Genomic DNA, 26,187 nt, shown 5'->3' on the forward strand with positions numbered 1-26,187 from the left:
CTCCTGCCCAGCCACCTCCTCAGATCATAGGAGGACACGCGGCCAGCGGCCGCCAAGCGCCGTGAATTGCCCCACTGTCGTCTTGTGTCTTTCTCAAGGGTCATTGTCATTGTTGTTACATTTTGCCCTACAGAATCTGTCTGGCTGTAGCACTTCACCATTTTTGGAGTAATTTACGTGCATCGCCTCATTTAACATTCACCCTCTGCCTAGGTCAAAGGCAGGACAGGTATCAGACAATTTTTTTTTTAAACAAATGAGAACACTAAGGTTCAAAGAAGCCAAGGAAAGTGTGTAGTGCCATACAGCTCCCAGGTGGTAGGGCCAGAATTAGACTTGAGTCCACGCCCTTCAACTGGCCTGGCCCTCCTTGACAGGGTTGCGCAAGGAATCGCCTGGGAGTGCAGACTCCCCTGGGATGGGCTGAGACGGGTGCATGTTTTGAATTCCCCCGGGTGATTCCCACATTCGGCCTGTGTAAACCAGGCCCTGGGTGACACAGGCATGCAAGTGACAGGTAACAGAGTCAAGGTCCCCTGCTTCCTGCTCACCCTGTTTTCTGTTATGCCGCCTGCCCCTTACTGAAAAATTTTGTGCCGTCTCTTTGACCCCAGTCTCATCAAAGTAACCAGATAGCCATTGCTTTCCAGGGGGACAATGGGACATTATAAAAGAAAGTGCTCCCACCTTCCCTAACCCTATCCTGTCACCACTGCCCACCTCCAGGGACAGATGTGACCACAAGGCTAAGGCCAGCCTCAGAGGGAAACCACTGTGGACAAAGATCTGCTCTCCACTTTCTGGGACAGCTGGAAGAGAAGGCAGAATGAGTATTTTGTCCTTGAAAAAAAATGTGACCAGTCAGGTCACATTACAGAAGAAAGAAGGGACCTAGGGGAAGGGGTGGGGTGTGGGGGTGTCTCAGCAAGACCGCCCAGTTCATTTGCTATGAAAGGAATTTTCACTGGAGTGGGATTTGTCCCACAGGTAAACGTGGTGCTTTCCACCTGCCGGACGGGCTACGGTACCCTCCCCCACACACAAAGGAACATCCTCCTCGTCAGCCAATTGCTTCTCCCTCCTGTCACGCCTCCTCGTCTTTCCCTCAATAGGGCCACCTCTACTAAACAGCTCCTCAGGTTCTAACTGGAACCAGTTGTGCAAACTTGGCCCGTGGTCCGGAGCAGCCAGGTGCCCCTACGCGGCATCACTCTTTGATTTGTTTTCAATCCTCCTTTGGAACGGGGGCCGTTTCCTTTAACTCCAAGCGTGTGTTTAAGTGTAAGGTTTCTGGGCCCATCCCTGTAGCAAGACCGTGATGTGACTCACCGAGATCCTGAGCTATGTATGCGTGGGTGTTTTTAGTGCCTTGTGTTTATGGTGGTTAAGAGAGGAGAGCAGGAAACTGTTCTCTGTGGGCCTAAGCTTAAGGAGGTAGTACCACGTTTCTTGTCTCCTGAAGTCGACATAAGCCCCGGGTGACAGGGTTACCTGTGTTGTGTGCTCATCAGAAATCTGAGTGTCCCCCTGAACTCCTATTGGGGGAGGTGCTCAGGACAACGGTGCATGGACTCGTGAACTCTCATTTTCAAAAGACTGGCCTGGACTTGCCCCTCTGTGTCATTGGGACGTTCACCACATAACCCCATGGGTTTCTCTCAGTATTTTCCGTGGGCCGACTTGTCTTGTGAGATGTCAGAAGGTGGGTCTGGGTGAAAAGCCAGGTAGGAAAAGAGGCTTGTCCAAAGTGGGAGGACCAGGAGAGGAAATTCTGGTGGGTTTCAGAGATTCTCTTTTATTGAAGCAATCGTGTATTTGCTGAATAATTATTTACGGATGACTGTTTTATCCAAAGGATAGATGCGGCGGGAGAGCAGCTGACGTGAGTAAGGAGTGGCCCTGCCCTCGAGGAGCATAAGCTCTAGTTAGAGACTCGAGAGGAGCACAAACGTGGGGGGATGGGAGGGCATGAGGGTACTGGAGAGGACAGACGTGGAGCCCACAGGACCGCACTTCCTCGCGAGGAGACTGAGGAGATCTTGGTGGGGAAGCAACAGGCGGCAGTGGCCAGGACTGCATTCCAAGAGGAGGAAACTCTGAGTGGTCCCATCCCCGGGGCAGGTGAGGAGGAGGCAGGGCTGATGCTGCCGTGCTACTGAGAGATCAGAAGATGTGAAGACGGCGTTGTCTGCAGCCTTTCAGAGTGAGGTCGAAGGAAGAGAGGTTCTGTTTTCTCGCTGGTGTTTTAGGATAGACAGACCTGCCCATGTGTGTTGGCAAAGGATGAAACGGTGGCAGAGCGCAGAGGCAGGAAAGAGGTGGATTGATGGAGCAGGTTCTTGAAGGAGACAGGAAGCCCTGAAAGAGAGGCCCCATCTTTGGTTCGCAGGTTGGCGCTCTATCCACTGAGCCACACCAGCAGGGCCTTTCTTCCTGTTAGATATACTTTCAGCCCTGGCTGGCGTAGCTCAGTGGATTGAGCGCAGGCTGCGAACCAGCCATCGCAGGTTCGATTCCCAGTCAGGGCACGGGCCTGGGTTGCAGGCCACGGCCACCAGCAATCGCACATTGATTAAAAAAAAAAGATATACTTTCCGTTTTAGAAAAGTTTTAGGTGTACAGAAAAGTTGCAGAGAGCCCTGGCTGGTGTGGCTCAGTTGGTGAGGCTTCGTCCCACAAACCAAAAGGTCACTGGTTCAATTCCAGGACAGGGCACATGCCTGGGTTGCAGGCTTGGTCCCCATTTGGGGTGCCTGTGGAAGGGAACTGATCAGTGTTTCTCACATCAATGTTTTTCTCCCTCTCTTTCTCCTTCCCTTCTCCTCCCTCTAAATTTTTTTTTAATTGCGAAGAAAGTATAGGGTCCCTTATATCCCTCCCAGTGCCCCCTGTTGTTACCGTCCTCCATGGCCATGTCACAGCTGTCACAGCGAAGAAGCCAGCAGGGGTCCATCACTGGTAACTGAACTAGACTTCCTCGGCTTCACCAGTTTTTCCAGTTGTCCCACCTCCACAATACTGTGACAGTTGGCGTGCCTCCCTCGTCTCCTCCGGTCTGTGCCAGTTTCTGTCTTTCCTTGTTTTCCATGACCTTGACCATGTTGAGAAAGTTCCTGTCAAGTGTTTTGTAGGACATCCTCAGTTTGTTTTGCGTTGTGTTGTTCTCGTAGCCCGTCTTCTGAGAAGTAAATGAATTCTTTGAAGAAATGAAGACATTGCCAATAAAACAGTAGGGGAGACAATGATCCTTTTTCTCCCTGCACCATGGATGGAGACCGTTTCTGGCCCAAAAGCAAAGAAGCTTCTCGCAACAAAACCAGCAGGTTCCCCTTTGGCTGCAACTGGAAATGATAGGTAGCCAGGCAGGGCAGGGCCTGGCTCTGGGGGTAGAGACACCGGACTTTTGACTTCCATCCCCTCCAGACCAGTCAGTGACCTCGGGCAGGCCTCCGTCCCCTTTCCAGGGCTCTGTGAGCAGGGAATTGTTTCACTGAGCCTCCGCCTCAGACCTGCTCAGCTCCGGCGATGGTGGGCAACAGTGAGGCAGCAGCCGTGGCAACTGCATGGCCGACATTCCTGCCACATGTCAGTTATTAACCTGGGAGGAAACCGTCCACTTCTGGGCTCCCCAGACCCAGTTTTCTTGTTTTATCGAGACCCCTAATCATTGACTGGATGCCCTTTTTTAAAGGTCAAAGTTCTCTTTGGTTCTTGCTGGTCCCTTCCCATTTGGTTTCTTCTACTATTCAAGTACCGGTAGCTGGGGGCAAGAGCAGGTGGGGGACTGGGGAGCCTCTGTGTGCCACACCAAAGAGTAATTCTCCGTGGAAGTTCTCTGAACTCCTTAGATAGTGCTGCCAAGCAACCGGGAAGGCCGGTACTCGGTGGCGCCAGTGATACCCATTTTGTGGCCCCGTGACGCCCCCGGCCATGGTGACCCAACCAGCTGAAGCAATTTCTCCAATAGCTTTACAGAAATGGGGCAGTTAATGGCTCACACAGCGTCTCCTCAGGCCAATCAACTCAGTAATCCAATCAGAAAGATCCACAGGGCTCATTCCTCCGTGATTTCAGTGAACCGACCGCTCCCAGTTCTGCCTCTGACCTCCCTTTCCCTACTCTTACAGTGAAGTTTTACATGTGAGACTGAGATCTATTACCACTTTTTTCCATTTGTCCAGAGACAGCTGCTTTTCCTTCCCCAGTTCTGCAAAGTGCTCTGGCTTTGACAGCCAAGCAGCGTAACATGAGGTTCAGGACGGGGTGCAGACGTGCGGGACTCCGATTCCCGAGTCTGGCCTGGGCCTTGTCCAGGGTGAGAGCTGAAGTCTTTCCCTTTCTGGGTCCAGTTCCCTGGGAAACGTCCTTCTTGCCACCTTTGCACGTAGACCAGATGCATGACCGGACTTCTACAGATTGGCTCAGCATCCTGAGCAGGATGAAAGTGGGAGAGGCCTTCTAGCTGGAGGTTTACTAGTTGGGAGCCCTGTCGTTGTCCAAGCAGGGCCTCACTCCCGAGGACTCCCAGCTCCTGCCCGAGAGAAGCTTCTGTGCCCGGTGATGCCTTCCACCATCTTTTGTAGTTTAGTCCTTTCAGATGGGGTTGTTTTTATTCTTTTCATGATGACTGGTTTAAGGACTTTCCCCAGCAGAGGAGGGGGTGGCGTGGGTGAGTAACTTTATCAACCGAGAGAATAAAATGACGTGAAGATAATTCTCTGATAAGCACAAGCCTAGAGCAGAAAGGACAAGAAAGGACACTACTGCCTCTCTTAGGTCCCAGGTGCCCTCAGCAACCGTGACGAGAAGATGAGGGCAACAGGAAGGACTGAGGAGAAGGCCTGTGGCTAAGTGCTCACCAAAAGTTAGGACTACCTCCGAGTGTCTGTGAAGCGCCAGCCTGCAGGGTTCTCAGGTTGATGCTTTTGAGTCCACAAGGAGGCCAGCAGCCTGTCTTCCATTCTCCAGGGGTCTGATTGGGCCTCCATGTGTTGGGGTGGGGGTGGGGAGAAGCATCGCCTTCTTTCTTTTAACTCTTCAGGACCCTGGGGGAGCTAGGCCAGGGTCTGCCCACCATGGAGTCAATACCCATTTAGCCCCTCGCTGGTGTGGCTCAGTTGGTTGGAGCATCATCCTGTAGACCGAAAGTCACAGGTTCGATTCCCAGTTAGGGCACATGCCCAGGTTGTGGGTTTGATCCCCAGTCAGGGCAAGCACAAGAAGGCAACAACTGATGTTTGTTTCACATCAGTATGTGTGTGTATGTGTGTCTCTCTCTTAATCTCTCAATCTCTCTCCCTTCCCCTGTCCCTAAAAGCAATGAAAAGATGTCCTCGGGTAAGGATTTCATTTAAAAAAAAAAGGACCCACTCAGTACTTAGTGTTTGCTAGTCTAGTACCCAGCACACAGGGCTGTCCCGGGTGGGCCCCACCGTGTCCCTGCTCTAATGGCTGTGCTCCTGAGTCAGGAGAGCCCAGTCTAAACCACAGTGTCCAGTTGGGAACGGGAGACTTGTAATCCCCACGGAACCATGTCTGCTGTCATTGCCTCAGGCCCGGAGACCCTCGCTCACCTGCGTGTCTTTTCTTAATAAGAGGAAAGACTCGCCACATTTGCTTGAACCCAAAGCTCTCTGGTTTGTGGGAACTCTAAAATTCCTGCTCCTTCAAGGTCAGCATCCAAGAGTTTTTCTTTTCTGCACTGTCCAACCATGGGGCATGTCGTGTTGTGTCATTCTTACTGATGTGTGGTGACGCCGTCCCTAAGATGAGGACTGAGAAGTGTGGGAAGATGCTGAGTGACTCTCCAAGGGGGTAGGAGTGCAGTAATTCTCACCACCACTTCTAATACTTGCAATATACAATCTCCATTATTTTTAGCCATACTGAATGAGCAAGGGTGAGCCACATCTCACCATTCCTGGTTTACAGGTGGGAAGACTGAAGCAGGAGAACTCTGAGCCAGGAATTCCAGCCCCTCAGTGGGGAAACACACCAGGGCAGTGTTCACTTCTGCGGGTGTAGACGGGGTTTGGACTACACGGGCGGAGGTCTCGGGTCACCCTTCCCACTGTTGCCATCTTTCCTCTCTACTCAACACATCCGTCCAAATCTACTGTGAAGTCATGGGGAAAAGGAGGGGAGCAAAGAAGGACAGAAAGAGAGGCCTGTCTGCACCACTGGGCTATCCCTGCTCCTCCAGCAGAGAACCAAGCTTCCTGAAGAGCAGGGCGCTGGCGTAGGACGTCTCTGTTGCAGAGAGTGGGCCGGCAAAACCTGGTGCCTGGGCGTTGGCCCAGAGCCCACCCCCTCATGCACCCAGCTGGCCACTGCACTGCAGCCTGACTCGCTCCCCAGCAAGCCCTGGTACGAGTGTGAGAGACAGAGCTCAGCTGGCCCTGGGGGTGGTGGGAGGAGGGCTTGGCAGGAGGCCGCCTCCGCAGGCATCCAGTTCAATAGTGCCAGGCCAGGATTTGGCACCTCCGTTTGGCTCTTTTTGGGGAAAGTCTGCCCTTTACAGCCCAGTATCTCAACTTGCCCACCTATGAAATGGGATTTTCATAAGATTGGAAGATTACTTGGAGGTTTCTTGTCTGATGCTTATTAGGATCACTCATGAGGAAGCAGGCACCTAAAACCTGGAATGGGGCAGGTCGGCTTGTAAGGCCTCCCTGTGTGGAAAGGGAAAGGAACCAATGTGAACAGCCTAGGGGGACTCTGAGATCTGGCAAGAAATCACGGCTGCCCTCATTGGTGCATGGATGTGTCCTATGAGCAACTTTTTTTACTATATGGTATATATACACACGGTACTGCGTGAAGCATGAGCAGATTAAAGAATAACTATGCAGTGACTATCTATGTCCCTGCCACACAAGTCAAAAGCTGGAATATTGCCGGTGCCCCGGACCCTGGCCCCACAACGTGCTCTTCCCTTGTGAGAGTCCCTCCCTCCCACGACAGGTCACCACCACTTGACTTTATAATAATCACTTTTCTTCCCTTTGTCATCTGTATACACCCCTAAATAGCACAGTAGTATTTAACTCTGTGGAATCATGTTGAATGCATCCTTGTGGTTCTTTCTAACATCTTTCAACTTGTTGAACATCTTGAGATGCACTCATAGTATTGCACATTGCTACAGTCCATTCATTTTCACTGCTGTATAGTATTCCGTTGTCCATAAAGTAACCCGTTCTGCTGCTGTACTGCTGGTACGCAATTATTTATTCCCAGCTTACTGATAGTTTGAGTAAATGGGCTGATCCCCCACGCTGGCTGCTGCTACTACAGACACGTGGGTGAGGGACAGAGACTAAGTGTAGACTCACCTTCAGCTCTCGGGGACCGTGCTCTCCTGGCAGCGAGGATTAATGCCAACATCCTATATTTCTTGCAGCTTACTGGGATTGCAGTCCTTGCCATTGGACTATGGCTCCGATTCGACTCTCAGACCAAGAGCATCTTTGAGCAAGAAAACTCTCATTCTAGCTTCTACACAGGTGAGCATGGGAGACTTGGTACTTCCTCCAACTGTGGACACACGGTGTTGGCCCAGGGGCGTGGCCTTGGGAAAGGCATTTGCTCTGGCCCCATTGGCCAGTCATGTCCCTCCCAAGCCTTGCTTTTGTGTAGTTGTGCCCATGAATTTGCACTTGACTGATGTGGTTTCTTTTTTCCTGCCTGGCCTGTGGACTACTCTCTGATGTGAAGGTGGTCACCAAAGTCACTGCCACTCTTGAGGGCTGCAGAGCCTCCGTTCTCGCCGTCCCTGATCCTCTCTTCATTTCACGTCTTCTCAGGCTTACTCATCTCCTGAGTTCAGAAAACTTTGTCCTGGGGAATCCACCGTGCCAGGGCAAGGAGAAGTGATTATTAGATAGGGGCTCTGAAACCCAAAAGACTTTTCCCCTGGAGAGTGACAGTAAAATTAGTAACAGAGACCAGCAGAGACGCCAGCCCTCCGGGCCCCGGGTGTTGGTGCTGGCGCAAAGGCGGAGTGCTTCTGCTCCAGGGAGGAGATTTCCAGTGTAAACAGGAACTGGCTTCTTCGCAGGTTTCTGTGCGCGCACAGACCTCGCCCCTGCATTGTTTCCAGCGTCGTTCTGTCACTTCTCGCTGCTGTGTCGCCCCGTAAACACCTCCCTAGAATGAGCAGGAGCACCGAGGCCTGTTGAATGCAGTCGCCCAGTTTCTGGGACAGCACGCGGAATCGGTGGCTCTCCTTTCTTCCCGGTGTGGGGATGGGAAACATTTCATTTGCGAGAAACAAGAGCAGCCCCCTATTTTTAGGACGGCGCTGTCATGTCATCAGGCTCAAAGTTTAAGTTTGGTCATTTCCTTCCCGCCCACCCAAGAAGTTATTTTTAAGAAAAGATGAAGAAAACAGTCTGAAGAGACTTATCGCCCAGGCCTTTAGGAAGACCGCCGTGGCTGCCCGGTGCAGCCCCCTTCCTGCCTCCAGACAGGCCCCGCCCACTTGATTACATGGCACCCGGACTTGTGGACCGCTGCCCTGCTTTTATTATTTTTGTTGTCGTCAGTTGGGGTTTTTTTAGGGTGTGCCTCCCTATTGTGAGAAAGAAAAAAAAAGTGAGGGAAAGAAAAACACAATGCATTTTTGTTTTAAACTACGCACGGGGTTTTTAGGGAGCGGGTCGTCATAGTGCCCTGACTTGTGTGTCAGCAACAGCTCGCTTTTTGTGAGTCTGTGGCAGCGCTGGAATGCCACCCTGGGGAGCTGCAGGAACTGGAGCGGCGGGGGCAGGAGGGCGGGGCGGGGGCCCGAGGCGAGAACGTGAGCACTCTGCACCCGGTCCTCTCATGTCGGGGAGGGGGGAACCCTCTTTGGGGAGGGCAGAGGGAGCAGATTTGCTGGGAGAATGTGGAAGCTGGGGTGCCCATCTCGGGCAGGTCATCCTAAGGAGAGCCCCTGGGCACCTCCCATTGTTCTCTGCAGTGGGCCTGGCTCCCATACTCTCCCCAGAGCCTCTCTCTGGGTGGTGTCATTCACTGTCTCACACACTTTGTTATCTAGTGGAATCCTGGTAACTCTCTAAGGTATGTGGAATGATGACCATCTCATTGACGACATGGAGGCCTAGAAAGTGAAATAACCTGTCTAAGCACATACCCATCAAAAGGCAGCTCTGGGATTTGAACCCAGTCTGGTGGAAGTTGTCTCTTGTATGACCTGTGCTAGATTGTGGGTGGGTCTCCCCTATGCAGGAATAGAAAATAGCCACACTGACTGGATGTTCCCCAGGAGTGGGGGCAGGGCAGGGGCTCTTTTGGTCTTTGATTTCACGCAAATTGTAGTTGCGGGAGAGAAAGCCCAAGTATCGGTGGCCCAGGCCAGCAGGTGACAGGTAGGAAAGGCAGATAGCATGGTAAGAGAGTGGTGAGCATGCTGTTTGGGGAGCCAGGACCTGCCTCTGGAAACCTCACAAGACTCGGGTACCCTAGGTCACTGCAGGCTCTCCTGACCTCCCCCACACCCCACCCATGGCCAGTGGTCCTACTTTAAGCAACTAGGTTAGGGATTTGAAGGTACAATCCCAAAGAGACACAGCAATCCCTAGTCAGGGGCCAGTGGCAGCTGCCTCCTTAAGCTCTAACAGAGGAAATGGACCCTTTACAGCCGGACCCCCTGGGAAAGGGCTCAGCTTGCAGAAGCCCAGGGAACAGAGGGTGATGCAAGTGACAATCGACCATCAGTCCGCTGGGTGGCCACTTGGGTATGGCTGGGCCCCCTGCCCTTCACTGAGTGCTTTGGGAAGCTGAATGATTATCTTCTGTGGGCAAAGGGCAGAGGAGTCTTCGTACACTCTGTCCCCTTCCCACTTGGACTGTGATACCAGCCTTGGTATTGACCCATTGCCCCTCTTCCAGTAGAGTGCCAGCTCCACCCCAGCTGCTATTCCCAACATCAAGCAGTGACCACCCCTTGCACAGGGCCCCTAACCATCTGTAGGGCAACCCACAGGCCAGCCTCACCATGCAGCTGGCCCATCGGGAAACCTGAAGGACCCCAGCAGGACCACAGCTTCCAAAGCAGAGAAAGAATGCATAACCAGACAGAGAAGCAAACAGAAAGGAAACTTTCCAACATTCAAAACAGTCCACAGAGAATCCAGAAGAGCCGACAGCCAGCCTTATATAGGCCTTCTCGGCAGTCGGGCCCTGGGCGAGTCAGCCTGTCAGCAGTATTCGTAATCCCGGGCTGCAACATGTTGGGGAACTTCATTTTCTTGGTCTCAGGCCAGCAGCCCTTCTTAACTCCTTGGTGTCCTCCCAGAATCCCAGAACATAGCCACCAAGAGAGGGCACCCAGAGGCTTCCACACTCCCGAGGACCATTCCCCTTTTATGACAGGGTGCCTGATGGTTTCCAGGACACACAGCCTTGCCCACAGTCAGCTGACTTCCCCACTTCCAGCCTGGGGCCTGGGGCAGCTTGTTCTGCTGTTCTGTGCTTCGTCTTCCCCGTCCTGAAACTGGCAGAGTGCACACACGCACACCCCTCGGAGGCGGAGAACCCCATGCCTGGCAGGCGGGGTTCGAGGGGGTGCTCGCTAATGAGAGCAGCCATCAGTGGGATGGCGAAGGACCAGGGGGTCCGTTGGGAGCAGAGTCAGGGTTCCTGGGAGCCCTGATGGTGTTAACTGGAGATGATAAACTGTTCTAAGCAAGTGGAGGCCAGAAGCTCTGCTGGGTTTTGTTCTCCACACAAATAGGTGTGGTGAGTGCTTTTCGCAAGACGGGGTTGAGGTGGTGACAGGAGGCTGATGCGTTCTCTGACCAGCCAAAGCCGAGAGCCCCGATAAACAGGTAAAAAAACATGCCCCATTTCTGGTGTAAAAGACACCCTGGCATCTGCCACTGCTACACCAAGGGCTTTTTAAAAAACTAGCTATAATGTCGGTCTGAAGACAAGCAGAATAAACAGCCCTTAAGCAAATTAACACAGTAATCCTAGAGAAGGCTCCGTGACAAATAACTTTTTCCATGAGTCAGACAGAAAGCCTGCATTCACTTGTTTTATAAAGGGGACGCTTTGTCATCTGCCATGGCCAGCCTGTGCTGGTGAGCCTAGGGTGGGAGCGAGGAGGAGCCGTGCAGGGGGAATTCCTGGGTGGCCCTTTTAAGAAGCAGCCCGCACCCTGCAGTGGTCCCACAGTTTCCAGGGAGCTGTTTGCAGGGGAGCCACCCTATAGCTGCTGCTAAAATCCCCATAAACAGCTGCCAGGGGACTGGAGGAGGGACACCAAGATACCCCAGATCTGCAGCTGCTTAAGCAAGATCTAAAACCAACGAGACCCTTTGTCCTCAAGTCTTCATCAGCTCAGCCCGAGAATGAATATTTCATATTAGCTGAGGCCCATTAGGAGGACTTTCTCCTCCCTCTCTCTCTCTTTTGATCTGGCTCGGCACGGGAAATGCCTTTTCCTGTCACTGCTCCCAAATGCTGCTCACCCAGCACCCCTACTTCTGCCAGGGTCTCTGGGCTTACCACCTGGGATCTGGACTTAGAGAAAGAAAACATGTCTCTGTTCATTCCCACTCAATGGATTTCACATGCTTGGAAATCCTTTTGATCTCTTAATACCTCCTATTCATTCAGCCCCTGCTCTGGAGCTCGAAGAGTGACTCATCTTTCGCTGTCTTACTCCCTGTCTTACTCCGATGAGGTGGGGAGAAGCTGGGGCCATGTCCCGGCCTCGGCACACTGGCATCCCCGTGTCAGAGCCCTCCTCCCCAGGGCTCCGGTGCAAAGCTGCCCTGCCTCTCAAGTCCGGCCTGCGGCCCCCACGGCACTGGACTGCCTGGGAGGATGGGACTTGACTTGAGGACAAGCTGCATTTGTCCCCTTGCCCAGTCTGGGCCAGGCATGCACGGGAACAATACCCATATTCATACAGCATGGGGGTTTGCCAGTAAACCCACGTGACTTGACATCACGACAGATGTGGGGGGAAAAGGGAAGAGACACAAATGCTCCCTTGTGTGCCTTCTGCTCCATGCTGCCCGTGAGCTTCAGCTGCAGGCAGACTGCAGGGCTTGTCGCCTGCAAAGCCTCAGCCCCGTACTAGGGGGACAGATGTGGAACGGTGAAGTCACTGACACCTACCGAGGGTTCTCACTGCTGCATCCTGTTGTATATTGTGTTGGAAACATCATAGAACCTCCCGCTTTCGGCCCCTACTTCAAGAAAGTTGCCCTGGTACCAGCTAGCAGGGAGGGGTCAGCAAATGTATAAAAATTCATCACAGCTATTAGTAATAATTGTCCTCCACCCTTTGTATTAGCGTCAACAGCAGTGCGCATTGGTTTCATGCGCATTTTGATCGCGCATCGCTTAATCCTCACAACAACCCCGTGGTGGGCATCACAGCCATCCCCGTTCTGCAGACAGAAAAGTGTTGCACACACAAATTAAGCGGCCGTCCCAGGGTCACAGTGCTGCCTTTCAGAGCCAGTGCTCTCAGCAGCCTCTCCGGAGGGCGGGTAGCGCAAGCCTGCCAGACAGGGAGGTCGGGGCTTCTCTGCCAGTTTTTCCACGCTGCCTGCGTGTTGGGGGAGCCAGGTGACGGGGTGGTCCCTGCAGAACAACCGTGGCTTCTCCAGAATGCAACTGCCAAAGAGGCCCCTCTGGGCACTCCCTAAGGGTACCAAAGGCTAGTATGCTCCACTTTGTCCCCTGTCCCAGGAATGCATGTTATGTGGGGCACAGTCAGAAACTGTAGAAGTCACTGCCCTTCCTACCGCACCCTTGCCATCGGTCACAACAGTTGAGGGTTTAGAAAACAGGGTCACTCGCTGCCCACCCCTGACCCTGCCCAACAAAAGGATCAATCCTTTTCACACCTACAGTAACCATATTGCAACCACAAGATCTCATTCATGTGCTATAAGTAGGGGGGGCTTTTGAAATTTTCTAGCAACCAACCTCTCATTTTACTGATAAAGAATTTGAGCCCAAGAGAGGGAGACTGTCTTACCCTGAATCACACAGAAATGAGTAGCAGAGTTAGAACCACACCAAGGGCCCCCTGAGGCCAGGCCTGTCTTCTTTGCACTAGACGAGCTACTCTCCCTTCACCAGCGGGTGTCCTCCGTGTTACTAACTGCGTGTGCCTCGCTGCCCCCCACAGCAAGGCGGGAGGTACCCGCCCCTTCTGGGAAGCTGGCAGAGCTGGCCGCCTGAGTGTGCACAGCCCCTTGCTACTGCAGGCTTGTTCTGACAGCTGCTCCTGTCAGGTAGAGACAGCAGGAGGCGAGACAGAGTCCCGGGAATTTACCCCAAGTTTGGAGGGTCTCTCTCAGTTAGTGGGAGTGGATTCTTCAAGCTGGAAATAGCTGGCAGACTGGACCAGCTTGTGTCCTGAGTAGGATCTGGAGGCTCCGAGGACATTCTTTGACCCAGTCAAGGGGTACTAGGCACCTTCTGGGGAGGCCGAGGGTGAGGTAGGAAGTGAGGACTTGATGGGGTGGGGTCCTAGAAGAGAGACTGGTGGGAAGGAGGAGACCTGAGAGCCATGGTGGGAGGGGCTGCATTTCAAGGAGGAGGCACTTCTTCCCCAAGATTGGGACGATAGGGATGGAGGGCGGCCCAGTCACATAAAGGGACAGAGGAATCGCAGGAAACAGCTGGGCCACCACACTGATGTCTCCATGTCTCATCCTCTGTCCTCCCCTCTCCCCTCTCAGGAGTTTATATTCTGATTGGAGCCGGTGCCCTCATGATGCTGGTGGGTTTCCTGGGCTGCTGTGGGGCTGTGCAAGAGTCCCAGTGCATGCTGGGACTGGTGAGTATCCCTTCTGTGTTCCCCACACCCAGGCCAGGGCTCCCTGTCCCCAAAGTTCCATAGGACAGATGGCGGCGTGAACAGGGCACCCCCAGGGCATGAGCTGTTATCCTCGGCTCCCCAGGGTGCCTCCATGCCCAGCGTACCCCAGCCTCCTAGCCGCACAGTGGACTTGTCCTCTTCCTCAGTGGGGAAGCCTTCCTCCTCTTCCTCTCTGGATTCTATATCTTCCCATCACCCTAAGGCAACTACATGCCAGGATTTGGTTCATTTGCTTTTCCCCCCCTAAATCCATAAGTACACTCACTTTCCCTTGTTTCAAAAAATTTGTTGCAATTTTCCTCAGACTCCAGAGTGTATTCACTTTTTATTTCTTCAAATCTGTGGTTTTTGTGAGTGAGCGACAGCATTTTATCGCTGACTGACTCCTGATTAGCTCCTTAGAAATACCAGTTCTGGCTCGGCTGCACCCAGTTCTCTCCCTGCTCCAGCTGCCGCTCCTCCCGGGGCTTCACTCTGCAGCTCTCTGAGTGTCTTCATTGGTGTCCCCAGACGCCCAGTGCTCAGAGGGTCGTCGTCATTCCTCCTTGTTCTCCAGAGTACTCTTTGCTTTTTCTGGTTGGCGAGGGTTGTTCCTCATCCCGTCCTCTTTTTGCCTTCTAGTTCTTTGGCTTCCTCTTGGTGATATTTGCCCTTGAAATAGCTGCGGCCATCTGGGGATATTCGCACAAAGATGAGGTAGGTTTTTCCCTGTCAGATCTCTTGGGACCTGCAGTGATACAGGTTTGGGAGTTTGCAGGTGTGGGGTGATAAGGGCAGAAGGGTGTCCTGCTGGCCTCTCTGGTCAGCTTTCATCATGCCTCTTATTTCACCACATTCCCACTGGCCCCTCCGAACTCAAGCTTCCGCGGGCAGGGAATGTGAGCATTTAAGCATTTATACTATCCTGGGCGCACATTGTGCCGGCCACTGCTTTGGGCCAACCACTGCCTCCAGTTCCCTGAACAGGGCTGGCACATGATAGATGTTCAGGAAATAGCCACTGAGTCTCAGTGTCTGTGTGTGTCTCACACCTCAGCAGCTCTTCCCAGCTCTTCCCAGCTCTTCCCAGCTCTTCTGGAAAGATGGCTTAGGAAAACGTGGCTTTCTGGGCTGGACACCCTTGCTCTTTCACCTAATCCATAAAAATGAGCCCAGTACTATGCAGGATCTGGAGATGCGTGAACTGTTGTCTTCACTGTGAGGACCTTTGCCACCTTGCGTGGCAGAGAGACATGCATTTGATAACGGTCACAGAAGTCACTTATATCCAAAAGTCCCATGGGACTGGAAGGGGTGGGGTGTGGAAGGGGGGGATCTTTGACTTCGTGGAGAAGAAGACATTGGCCTAACCCTTGAACGAGAGAAAAGATCTCACGAGGAAAGTTGGCGGCAGACAGGGTATGTCCCGGCAACCAAAGGGCCTGAGCACAGCTGAGCTTAGGCCCCGTGGGGAGGAGACCAGAGAGGGACGGGCCAGGACAGGCCACATCGGAACAGAGTTTTAGGAAGGGCTGTGTTGTCACGGCTGGCAGGCGGCAGGAAAGAAGAGAGATGCTAGATGCAGGAAACCTGTTTTATTTATTTTGTTTAATGATATCACTGTTCGGATGATAGAGGCTGCAGTCGTAGAACTAGGAAGGGGTAACTGAGAAAGATCCCGAAGGAGAAATGCTGAACGTTGGTCTGTTTATTGATGTTGTGGGGGCGGGAGGGCCAAGAAACAGGCGTCCATTAAGTTGGGAGGTGCCCAGGTACGGGATGATGATATTGCTTTTATTTTACATTGTAATAGCTAATACTTACCCCACATTTACTCTGTAGCAGACACTGTGTTAAGGACATGCAGCGTGCCATCGGAATTTTCACAGTGATCTCTCGGGTAGAGATGAATATAATCTCCATCCTGAATATGCAGAAAGTGATGTACAGAGGGTCTTGGTTAATTTGCCCAAAGTAACACAGTCTCTGAGTGAAGACAAAAGAAGATGGAAGCCTGAGGAACGTGCAGATCAGCGAAGGATTTGTGTTATGATTATGCTGTAGACTGAGGATATTCCTGTTTGTTCTCAGAAAGAAAAGAAGACACCGCGCTGGGCTGAAGGGACCAGCCACAGGCGCAGGGGGAGGGAAGCGGCAGGAGCAGGTCCCTGGAGAATGCTGGGGGAGAGTGAGGGCCCCCGGGGTGCTGAGACAGGGGCAGTCTGCTCAGAAACGTTTTCCACGCACAAGAATTTGCTAGCTAAGTGTGAGGAAGACGGAACAGGTGACGTTTGTTCATTTGTCCTGCTACTCTCTCTCATTTATCTGTCCTTCACAGGTGATTAAGGAACTCCAGAAATTTTACGTGGACACCTACGAGAAGCTGAAGTCCAAGGACGAGCTCCAGCGGGAAACGCTGAAAGCCATCCACTACGCGGTAGGTTGTCTTTGCAGGGACTCCAGCCGGTCTGCGGAGCACAGGCCCCCGGGATATTCGCTGGACCAGACCAGTGCTCCTCTGTTTCAATCATTTTTTATGTGTTTCTCTTACCTTCATCCCTGCCCTTCTCTCTGCAGTTGAATTGCTGTGGTGTGGCTGGGGGCGTGGAACAATTCATCTCGGACATCTGCCCCCAAAAGGATGCACTCTCAACCTTCACAACGAAGGTAAACTTGAAGAGCAAGACTTTTACGCCCCTGCCCACGTGTTCTGGGCAAATCCCACAAGGGTAGAAGTGAAATCTGCCCCCTCGTTTTGGGAGGACAGGCGTTCAAATGCTTCATAAATACCTCTTCCACCGGGAAGCTCCCAGGGTGACAGTCTCGTTTCTCCCCTACCCTGGTGCCTCTGTGTCCTCAAGAGCAGCCAAACCAAGGCCAGACCGGGGACACAGCAAAGTGTCCCAGCTGCCTGCAGTGATCTGCAAGGGAACTACACACCGCTGCCCCTCGTGCCTCTTGCTTTTTAGACCCAGAAACGGCTCAGGATTGTAAGCTAGGGCTAATTCTAAATCTATTCTTAATTATAGGGGGCAACCCCAGACAAGAAATAGACCCAAAACAGGACTTAGCCTTCTTCCATGATTTCTTACCCGAATATAAGGAACCCACCTTCTTATGTCTCTCTTGGTTCTTCCTCCCATCCACCAACCAAGGCACCTGAACGCTCCTGCCCCTACCCTTTCTCCGGAACCACCAATGACCTGAGTGAAACGGGTGCCGTGGGGGGAAGGGGTGTGCCCAGAGCAGGGAGTGTGTGTAACCAGGGTCTCGGTTTGCCCCCCTAAGTCCTGCCCTGAAACCATCAAAGAGGTCTTCCACAACAAGTTCCACATCATCGGCGCGGTGGGCATCGGGATCGCCGTGGTGATGGTGAGTGTCCCGGATATTGGGGGCGGGGGTCCTCTTAGTAGCTAGCATTGATTAAGTGCATGCTCTGGCCAGGCTCTGGGCTAAGTGCTACACATTTATCAACTGATTGAATCCTCGCCATACCTATGAGGTGGGAACTGTTAGCATTCCCACTTTAGAGACTAGGGAATGGAGAGATAGAGAGGTTGAGTAAGTTGATCAAAGTCTCTGAGCTCATAAGGGAAACATTTGGGATTTGAACTCAGTGTGTCTCCAGAATCCATCCTCTCAGCCAGTGAGGTTCAGGGGTAAGTGTAAGGTGACACCAGTGCTGCCAGTGCGTGGACCGTGCACAGATGTAGGCCCACGTGAGGGTCTCAGTCACCCCAGACCTACCAGCTATCCTGGGATAACCTCCAAACATTCTTCCATCATGCACCTGTTCTTTTTCCCAAGAAAGTAGTTCAATGAAAGCTATATGAATGTGAATTATTTCACCTAACAGGCATCTAGGGGTGGACAGCCAAAAGGAAGACTGAAAGCATCAGATAATCTGCTCTTGAGTAATCAGCTCCCAGAAACCATCAAGGGTCCACAAGTTTCCCGGGGTCCCTCCACGAGAGAGCGATGAGAGCCCTGCAGGGGCCACGGCCCTCCTCTGCCCCTCCCAAGACTACCCCAAAAGAGAACCGCTTCCTTTCTCAGTGGTTATTTGTACCTCTCATCTGCATCTAAGAAAAGCTTGGGGTAGCTTTCAGTAAAAGGGATAACAATACCTTTTCAAATAGAATATAAAACACAAACACACAAAGGTGGAAGCAAAGTTGGAAAATTTGAATTCAGGCATTCAGTGTAGCTCTGAGTTTGCCTCGCCCTGAAAGTTCTCCAGGGAAGTTGCTGAGCAGCTTGCATTAGCACGTGGCTGCAGCTCCCAGAGCCCCACCAGTCAGCGATCCTTCCCATTATCTAGCCTATGACTCTCTTGTTTTGACACTTAACTCATTTAGCCTCCTGGTCCTTTGTCTTGGCCTGAGTGACTCATGTCTTTCCTTCCGCAAAGCTGCCCTGTTCCTCCTGTTCCTTCCTGTCTTCCAGATATTTGGCATGATCTTCAGCATGATCCTGTGCTGTAACATCCGCAAGAACCGAGAGATGGTCTAGAGTCAGCTCGCACCCCTGAGCAGGAAGGTTTACCCCTGAAGATCGTTGGTGGTCTTCCTGGGGTTTTGTTATTGTTTTCGTTTTTGTTTTGTTGTTTTCTTTTTTCGCCACTAACTGTTAGTATACATTCTGCATTTCTAAACAACAAAAACAGTTATTCCATGTTTATCTTTTTAACGCTTTATTCAGTATGGATAGATGAGAGATTAAGGGATTTGGTTTGCTTTGGTTTTTAATTTTTTTTTTTTGGTTGTTTTTGCTTTTTACGTTAAGCAGAAATCCTGCAATGAAAGGTACTATATTTGCTAGACTCTAGACAAAAGATATTGTACATAAAGAGAATTCTTTTTTTGTTTTTGAATAGATTTAAAAAATGTCTATCAAATTTAATCAGATTGTAACTTATGTTGAAGACAATTTGATACATAATAAAAGATTATGACAGTATTCTGGACTGGTTTGGGGGCGTGTTTTGCTTCCTTTATTTGATTTTTAGAGCTCTGTGTTTCTCAAATGTCAACTGCTATTCCCTTTAACTGCATTTATATGCAAAGAAGGTTGGAAGGTTGGTCTTCCTACTTTACTAATCAAGAATCAAGGTGTGGAGAGATGAGGGGATTCTGATCCAAGGTCACACATTTATTAATAGAGTCAACCACAGTAAAACCCAGGCCAGGACTCTTGCAGCAGTGTGGTGCGTCTTGGGGATATCACCATAAATGCGGGCTCCCTGCGGCAGGGACTTTGTTTTGCCCACTGCTGTGCCCCCAGCACTTAGAACCGAGTGTCTGGTGCAAATAGCTCTCAGTATTTGTTATCATTTAATATTTCTTGGTTGATACATGAGTATATACCCATCAGGGTTTAATCCAAGAAGCAGAATATTAAGTATTATGTACAAAGAAAAAGAAAGAATTTGCTACAAGGATTTTTTTTTACAAATTTTATGTATTTATTTTTAGACAGGGGAAAGAGGAAAGCGAGAGAAACATCAATGCCTGGTTGCACTCACTTGCCCCCTACTGGGGACCTGGCTTGTAACCCAGGCATGTGCCCTGACTAGGAATCAAACCAGCGACTCTTTGGTTCACAGGCCAGCACTCAATCCACTGAGCTACACCAGCCAGGACTATTACAAGGATTTGACCTTACATGATCATTGGAGCTGGCTAAGCAATCTCTGTAAGATGACTGTCTTTGCATCTGACCCTGGAGCTTGAAGCTCACAGGGCAGATGGGAAGGACATATGGATGTGAGTTGGCAGAGGGCAAGAACAAGCTGGAACTCAGAGGCACAGGCCCAAGAAGACAGAGAAATCTGTGTGGGCCCTTGTTCCTCTGGTGTTGGTTGTATGGGTCCTACAGAGACCCTGAGCCATGTACAATAGTATAACTAAACACACGTTGGCCAGGTGTTAGAGAAGCTGAAGTGAGCCAGCAAAAAAGGCAACAATTTGTGTGAGCTACAAAACAACTGCTGCCCTGGCTGATGTGGCTCAGTGCATTGAGTGCCAGTCTGTAAACCAAAAGATTGCTGGTTCAATTCCCAGCCAGGACACATGCCTGGATTGTGGGCCAGGTCCCCAGTTGAGTGTGTGTGAGAAGCAACCAAATGATATATTTCTCACACATCTGACCCATTTTCAGTCAAATATCTATCTCTGTACAGTCAACTGGCAGGTAGAGGAAAGGGGTGCATGGAGTAAAGAGCCAGCCACCCTCTGACCTATAGACTGGGCCCAGGACCAGAAGAGGAGGGATCACTGAGAGCTGGTAGACACCTGGAAAGGAACCAATTGGTCCACCCTGCTGTCAATTCAGGGAAACAAGCTTGCTCTGACTCCTGGCAAATCTGTCCAGGTGACGCTCTGGGGTTGAGGGTAAACCAAGATGGTGCATAGCCTTCAGGACCTGATGGGCTTTTGGAGCAAAGAGCCTTTAGAAAAGGCAATAGACTCTGCCAAGAGCAACAATAGCTGTGTGTCCAGAAAGAATCTCCTCAAGCAAAAGAGAAATACACAGCTGTGTAGGTTGGCCTCTTCATTCAATGTTACCCAGTGAAACAAATTTGAGTAAAAGCAGCTGGATAGTAAAAGGTTATTACTTTGTCAGGTGCCCTTCGAGAAGTGAAAATGCTTTAAAAACCCCAAACTCCTGGCCCTCTCTTCACAAAAGCCCATCTCCACATTCCACGTCCTCTAAAGCAGAGCGGTGCAAGGGCGGAGCCAAAGTCTGCACGTGTATAATAAGTAAGTCAAATCGAGCAATCCACAGTCCCTGATCCTTACAGCTTGAGTAGGTTAAGCACATGTTTGGCTGGTTAGAGAACAGTTTTAGATGTTAAGTCTGGAGGCAACCACAGGTGTTGACTTAGCAGCTAGGCACTATCAAAGGTGGCATCTCTGATTCTCTTGATTTGTCCCTCATAGTCACAGGGCAGCTGCTGCAGCTCCAACCATCTCTACATTCACAGCAGGAAATGAAGAAGGACAAATGCTTGCTAAGGCTACCCCTTTTAGTTAAAATGCAAAAGCTTCCTCTAACAGATGAAGCCAGCTTCCACTTGTGTATCATTGGCCCAAATCTGTCACATGGGTACTCATAACTATAAGGGAGGCTGAGAACATTTAATTTTTCCAATCTATGGTGAAGGTAGGAAAGGAACAGATGAGTTGTGAATGTTTTATCTCATTTTACAGTTGGAGAACTTGAGGTTCAAAGAATAATATTTGTCCCAAGATCATACTGGATACAAACCTGAATCCAGGTTTTTCTTTCTCCAGTTCCACACAGGGTGCCTCCCAAGATTAATGTCATAAGAGGAAGTTTAACAGGAACAAACTGGAACATCTTTTGATCGGAAGAACTCATAAAATGTAGGGTGGGGAAGCAATTTCATTTGAAATAAGACACGGGAATACAGCTTACCACAGACTGCAATGAGGCCGTGTGGGGCTCCGTCCAGAGAGGTGGGTGTGCAGATGGAGAGAGACGACAGTCACAGGTGCAGTGGTCAGGTCTGAAGGCAGTATGATGCTTCAGTCTGGAGCCGCTCCTTAAAAAGAAAGATGGCCAGTCCTGGTCACATGGCTCAGTTGGTTGGAGCATCATCCCATGCACCAAAACTTGGAGGGTTCGATCCCCAGTCAGGGTACCTTTAGGAGGCAACCAATCCATGTTTTTCTCTAACAATATTTCTTAATGTCTCTCAATAAACATATCCTCAGGTAAGAATTGAATTTTTTTTTTAAAAAAAAAAAAGGGCAGTGGCCAACTACAGAGAGACCTGAAAAGGACAAACGTTATTGGGGAAGAGCCTAAAACCAAGTCATCCAAGTGGAGAGTGAAGGAAGGACCAGGGAATTCTAACCAGAGGGTGGGGAGGGGAGCAACAGCACAATGATCTTTGTTTTCAAATATCTAGAGGGCTATAAGTGCTATTATAGGTGTATATGTTGTCTCAGAGGCCACAGTAAGAACTGATGGGTGAAATTCACAGGGAAACAGATTTTGGCTGAACACAAAGGAAATTTAAAGCCAGGGATCTCCAACAGAAAAGAGGCTCTCCAAGAGTAGCAGTCCCCCAGGAGAGGCTGGAGATGGGGTTGTGCCAGTTCTTGCACTGATGGGGACTTGAGGAATTCTTACACCCCTTCCATCCCTAATAAGAGTTAATGTAAGAGAACCATTTCTATTTCTATGGCAAACCCCAAAATATTTCAAAATAATATTTTACCTCTGAAATCGTTGCATTTTTTTTCATACTCATTGCCATTCTTGGGCTCTTCCAGATTAAAGTAAGAGAGCACCGCCCTGGCTGGCGTAGCTCAGTGGATTGAGCGCGGGCTGCGAACCAAAGTGTCACAGGTTCGATTCCCAGTCAGGGCACATGCCTGGGTTGCAGGCCATGACCCCCAGCAACCGCACATTGATGTTTCTCTCTCTCTCTCTCTCTCCCTACCTTCCCTCTCTAAAAATAAATAAATAAAATCTTTAAAAAAAAAATAAGAGAGCACCGAAATCCTTAAATCACGGGGTTTGTTGGAAGGATGCTCAGCATCTCAGCAGCCATACCACGACTCCTGAGTTTCTGTACATTCTAGCCTGGAGTGTCCAGGAGGCCAGAAGTCGGGACCTGAGACAGTGACTTGTCCCCCAGATCTTCGTATGGCCTCTGCTCCCCTCTCCCACCCCAGCATGATCTCTACATCTTTCTGCATCTCACATTCAAGCTCACTTAGCAAAAAGGTTCTAAACAGGTTGTTTTGCACCGTCCAATAAGCATCCCCGTGTTCCTGCTGTGCATACCTGGCCTTGCAGGCCGCTATGACTGAACACAACCCAACCCAGACCCAGCAAAGCCTGGTTGAAGCCTGTTCGCCTGGCGCATCCACCGCTGCTATGTCCCGCACCTCTTCCCGCTGCTGTGCGCCACTGGACTGTGCACGCCGACCTGTGGGCACTGCCGGACTGGAACACCTGGCTCAGGATGTTCACACACCACGGCGACTGCCACTTCCACTCTGCATTTCTCCTGGGCTGCCAGCAAGGGCCACCGCAGGTCTATGAAGACTTGGCCATTTGTCGGTGGTGGAGGCCAGCTGTCTGCTCACCTCCATCCAAGGCAACAGAAAGTTTCAATATCAAAAGAAATTTGGTTGGAACCCTCTGATTCTATGAAATAAGAACACTCAAAAACTTTGTCCCAGCCCCCGATTTGCACAAATTTTGTTTGGAGCATGCATTCAATGGGGTGGGGAGATGGATGCCAATCGCATTGTTAACTACTGATGGGATCCCCCTCAGGAGATAAGCTGTACTTAGAAGGTTCAGACTTTTTAGAAAATCTTTTGTTCATTGAAGAACAAAAGACTGAAGAAATCATGAAGGAAGACAAGAAATTTCACCCAGCAGTGATATACAGTCGCCATGTTTATAGTATCCACAAGACTTAAAAGCATAACCGTGTTTGTCCTAAGTAGGTAGTGGAAAGAGGCATTGGTAGTGTATTGCTTATTGGTAAGCTGGCCTCTGAAGTCATCCTAATGAATGATGAGGGTTGACAAGACTTGCTTGGAACTTAAGGGACTTTGTGCCTGCAAGTGATATAGTACAGTCTTTCATATTTTAAATGTATTATGGAGTTCTTTTGCTTATTTTATTCTTTATACCTTGCTTATTCTTTAAACCTTACAGTGTCACACAAGTATAAAGTTTGAATGATCTTGTTATTGAAAACAAAAATTCACAAAGATTTCCACTTCTGTATTGTTTTCTTATGAAAAGTTTAAAGAAGCTGTTCTACTGCCATTATCTTTTTAAATGTCCCATGTGTTGGCACTTCCCCTGACGTGCTCAGGAGAAGAATCCACGAATCCTTGGACTTCCTGCAGGAGTTAATTTACAGGTGTCTGATTACACGGTGAACAGCCTGAGACGACCTTCCAGTCAGTGACAATGTCATCACTTTCTTATGACTTTAGCTTGATGATTAAGATACAGTCAAGCCAAAGTCATAAGATACAAGCATTTAAAACTAAATAGCATTAACTGTGGACTTACCAAATTGGAAACCTATTCTAGTTAATTTTTTAAAGAAATAGGAAGCCATTACTATTTTTACTCTGGAGTGCTAGTTAATGAAACAAAAAGGTTAGAGAGATGTTGAAGTTAGACAGAGAGTGTTTTTCTGTTTGTTTGTTTTTTTAATTTTGAGAGTATGTGTATTAAAGCTACGGACAGTGAGACAAAGGAAGGACTCGGGGTAGAAGCAGCAGCAGGAGAGAGCCTGGGCGGGGCTGCTTGGCCCCCTGGCAACGCTACGGGAAAGAAGTGGCCAGGGCGGGGCTGCCGTCAGCTCACTGGAGAGAGAAAAGGGGGCCTTGGGAACAGGCTCAGGGGACTTGCCTGGGATGAGCTGCCACTGCCCATTGCTCCCCTGGTTGCAAGTCTCATTGGGACCCTTAGAGTTGAGGAGAAGGAAAGAAGTAGGCGCCTCCTTAGCACAGTAGGCAGCGTGTCAGCCTCCCAATCTGAAGAAAATAAAAAGTTCACACCCGAGATGAGTCATGGACAAAGAGAGAGCCCACCTTTACTTTTATTATTTTAATACGGGCAATTTTTCACTTCTTCTTAAGAGGAATAATGTGTGTCTTAATCTTCTTAAGAGGATTGAAGTTGGGAAATGGTTAAGACACCAATTGTATTTCAGATCTTTGACTAATTATGCATTGTACAATGGACTGCATTTTTCAAGAAATGTCTTAGCTTTCCTCCTTATAAAATGAGAAAAGCATCCCTGTTATCTTACGTCAGGACATGGACCCCTGGCCCCAGTGCTTGTGGCTAAGAGCAGTATCAGTGTTAAGGATCCCCCACCATCTTCCAAACACAGGAAATTAGGTAGAAAGAACTTCCTGGGACACCTTCCCAAGTTAGAGCTGACTGGCTCAAAGACCACCTGGGACAGCCACCCTAGACAAGACCCACCCCATAGTCTTTATGTCCTAAGGGGGACTGCAGTGGAATTCTTGTAGAAAATATGCCTGCGGAGGGGGGTGTTCCCCTCAAATAAGCATGACCACACTCCAAAAGAAGTAGAATTGTGCACGTGGATCTGTGAACAACGGAAAGTCAGTGGAGAGTCCGCTGCAGGTCCATGGTTCCCAAGCCAGGGACCAACAGAGTCTAAGGGTTTTATTGCACCAGGCTAAGTTTTCTCCACCCCCTCCCCCAAACACCCCCCCCCCCCCACCTGCCCTCAGTTGCAATGCTGGCTTGGGGAGGCCTGAGCAGCTAATGTAATAGTTTTCACTTAAGCTTTGGCTTGCAAACCCTTGGAGAACTAATTCAGTTTCTTTCTTTTTAAATTGGATTTCCCCAAACCATCTGCTTCCCCTTTGTCAATGCAGCAAGATCAGATCTTATCCCAGTGTAGAATCTCTACGCTTCGGAAAGGCTCTGAGGAGCCAGAGCTGAACTTCCCGCCAAGCAAGACAGTGAGGGACTAGTGGGGCTGTTCTAACACACCCTGCAAGAATGGTATTGGTTCAAAACCTCCTTGAAATCCAGCTCAAGGGTCAACCAGTAGTCACATCCTCTGGAGAACCTTCTCAACACGCCACGGTTCATGACCAGCTCTTACAATGTCATCAGGCACCCCCTTTCCACAACGTGCTCTGGACCATCAGCAAGGGGTTCCACTAGCATGGAGGTGGCTCACTGGGCAGCTACCTGGCTGCACAGGAGGCAGAGACCCCAGCAACAAGACAGGCACACGCAAGAGAAAACACCGATTAAGATCTTTCCCAAAATAAGTAACAATTTTCTCTACCAAGGACGAGGATCCCAATCACTGATTTACTAAGTCCCCTAGGCTAGGGGTCAGATCACTTGGGGCTTTTACTTGGGTCCTTCTGTGATTTAATAAAGATGATACATTAGCAGATTCATCAGGTTGAACACACAATGTTCTATTTGAATTACGACGTAGGGACTTCTTGTGATACAGAAATAATGTCCAGAGCCATCCCATTTTGGAGGACAGTTTTTCTCATTAGAGATGCTTCAGTATTCAGTAGAGAAAGGCTTGTCTGACTGTCATTTAAGGCTTGCTGGGTGAATTTTCTGTGTGTCATAATGTCCTTCAGGCCAGTGGAGGAGACAAAGACAGCAGCCAAATGAGTGTACCAGTGGGAAACAGTGAGGACCACCTCAGGCTCTTGTAGAGGAATCCAAGTGTCCCTCCACACATCCTGACCCCCCAAGGGCACGCCCATGATCATCCGCCCTTCATCTTCCTGTCGTCCCACCATGTTCTGAGTCCAGCCCCCTGGCTGCTGGGT

The 26,187-nt window shown here is 50.2% G+C and overlaps 1 protein-coding gene across 2 annotated transcripts in view; it reads left to right on the plus strand.

The window, feature by feature from the left end:
- The window catches only part of CD9 (CD9 molecule), a 32,603-nt gene extending 13,813 nt beyond the window's left edge, over positions 1-18,790 (plus strand). For both annotated transcript variants that reach the window (XM_045826644.1, XM_045826643.1), the window contains 7 exons: positions 7,403-7,505; positions 13,713-13,810; positions 14,474-14,548; positions 16,170-16,268; positions 16,409-16,498; positions 17,120-17,203; positions 18,278-18,790. In XM_045826644.1, coding sequence (XP_045682600.1) covers positions 7,403-7,505; positions 13,713-13,810; positions 14,474-14,548; positions 16,170-16,268; positions 16,409-16,498; positions 17,120-17,203; positions 18,278-18,343 — 615 coding nt within the window. In that variant the 3' untranslated portion in view covers positions 18,344-18,790. The remainder of the gene's footprint in view (positions 1-7,402; positions 7,506-13,712; positions 13,811-14,473; positions 14,549-16,169; positions 16,269-16,408; positions 16,499-17,119; positions 17,204-18,277) is intronic.
- Positions 18,791-26,187: the final 7,397 nt, after the last annotated feature.

Source organism: Phyllostomus hastatus, unplaced genomic scaffold (assembly GCF_019186645.2).
Source record: "Phyllostomus hastatus isolate PE091 unplaced genomic scaffold, TTU_PhHast_1.1 phas_scaffold_755, whole genome shotgun sequence".
Lineage (NCBI taxonomy): Eukaryota > Metazoa > Chordata > Mammalia > Chiroptera > Phyllostomidae > Phyllostomus > Phyllostomus hastatus.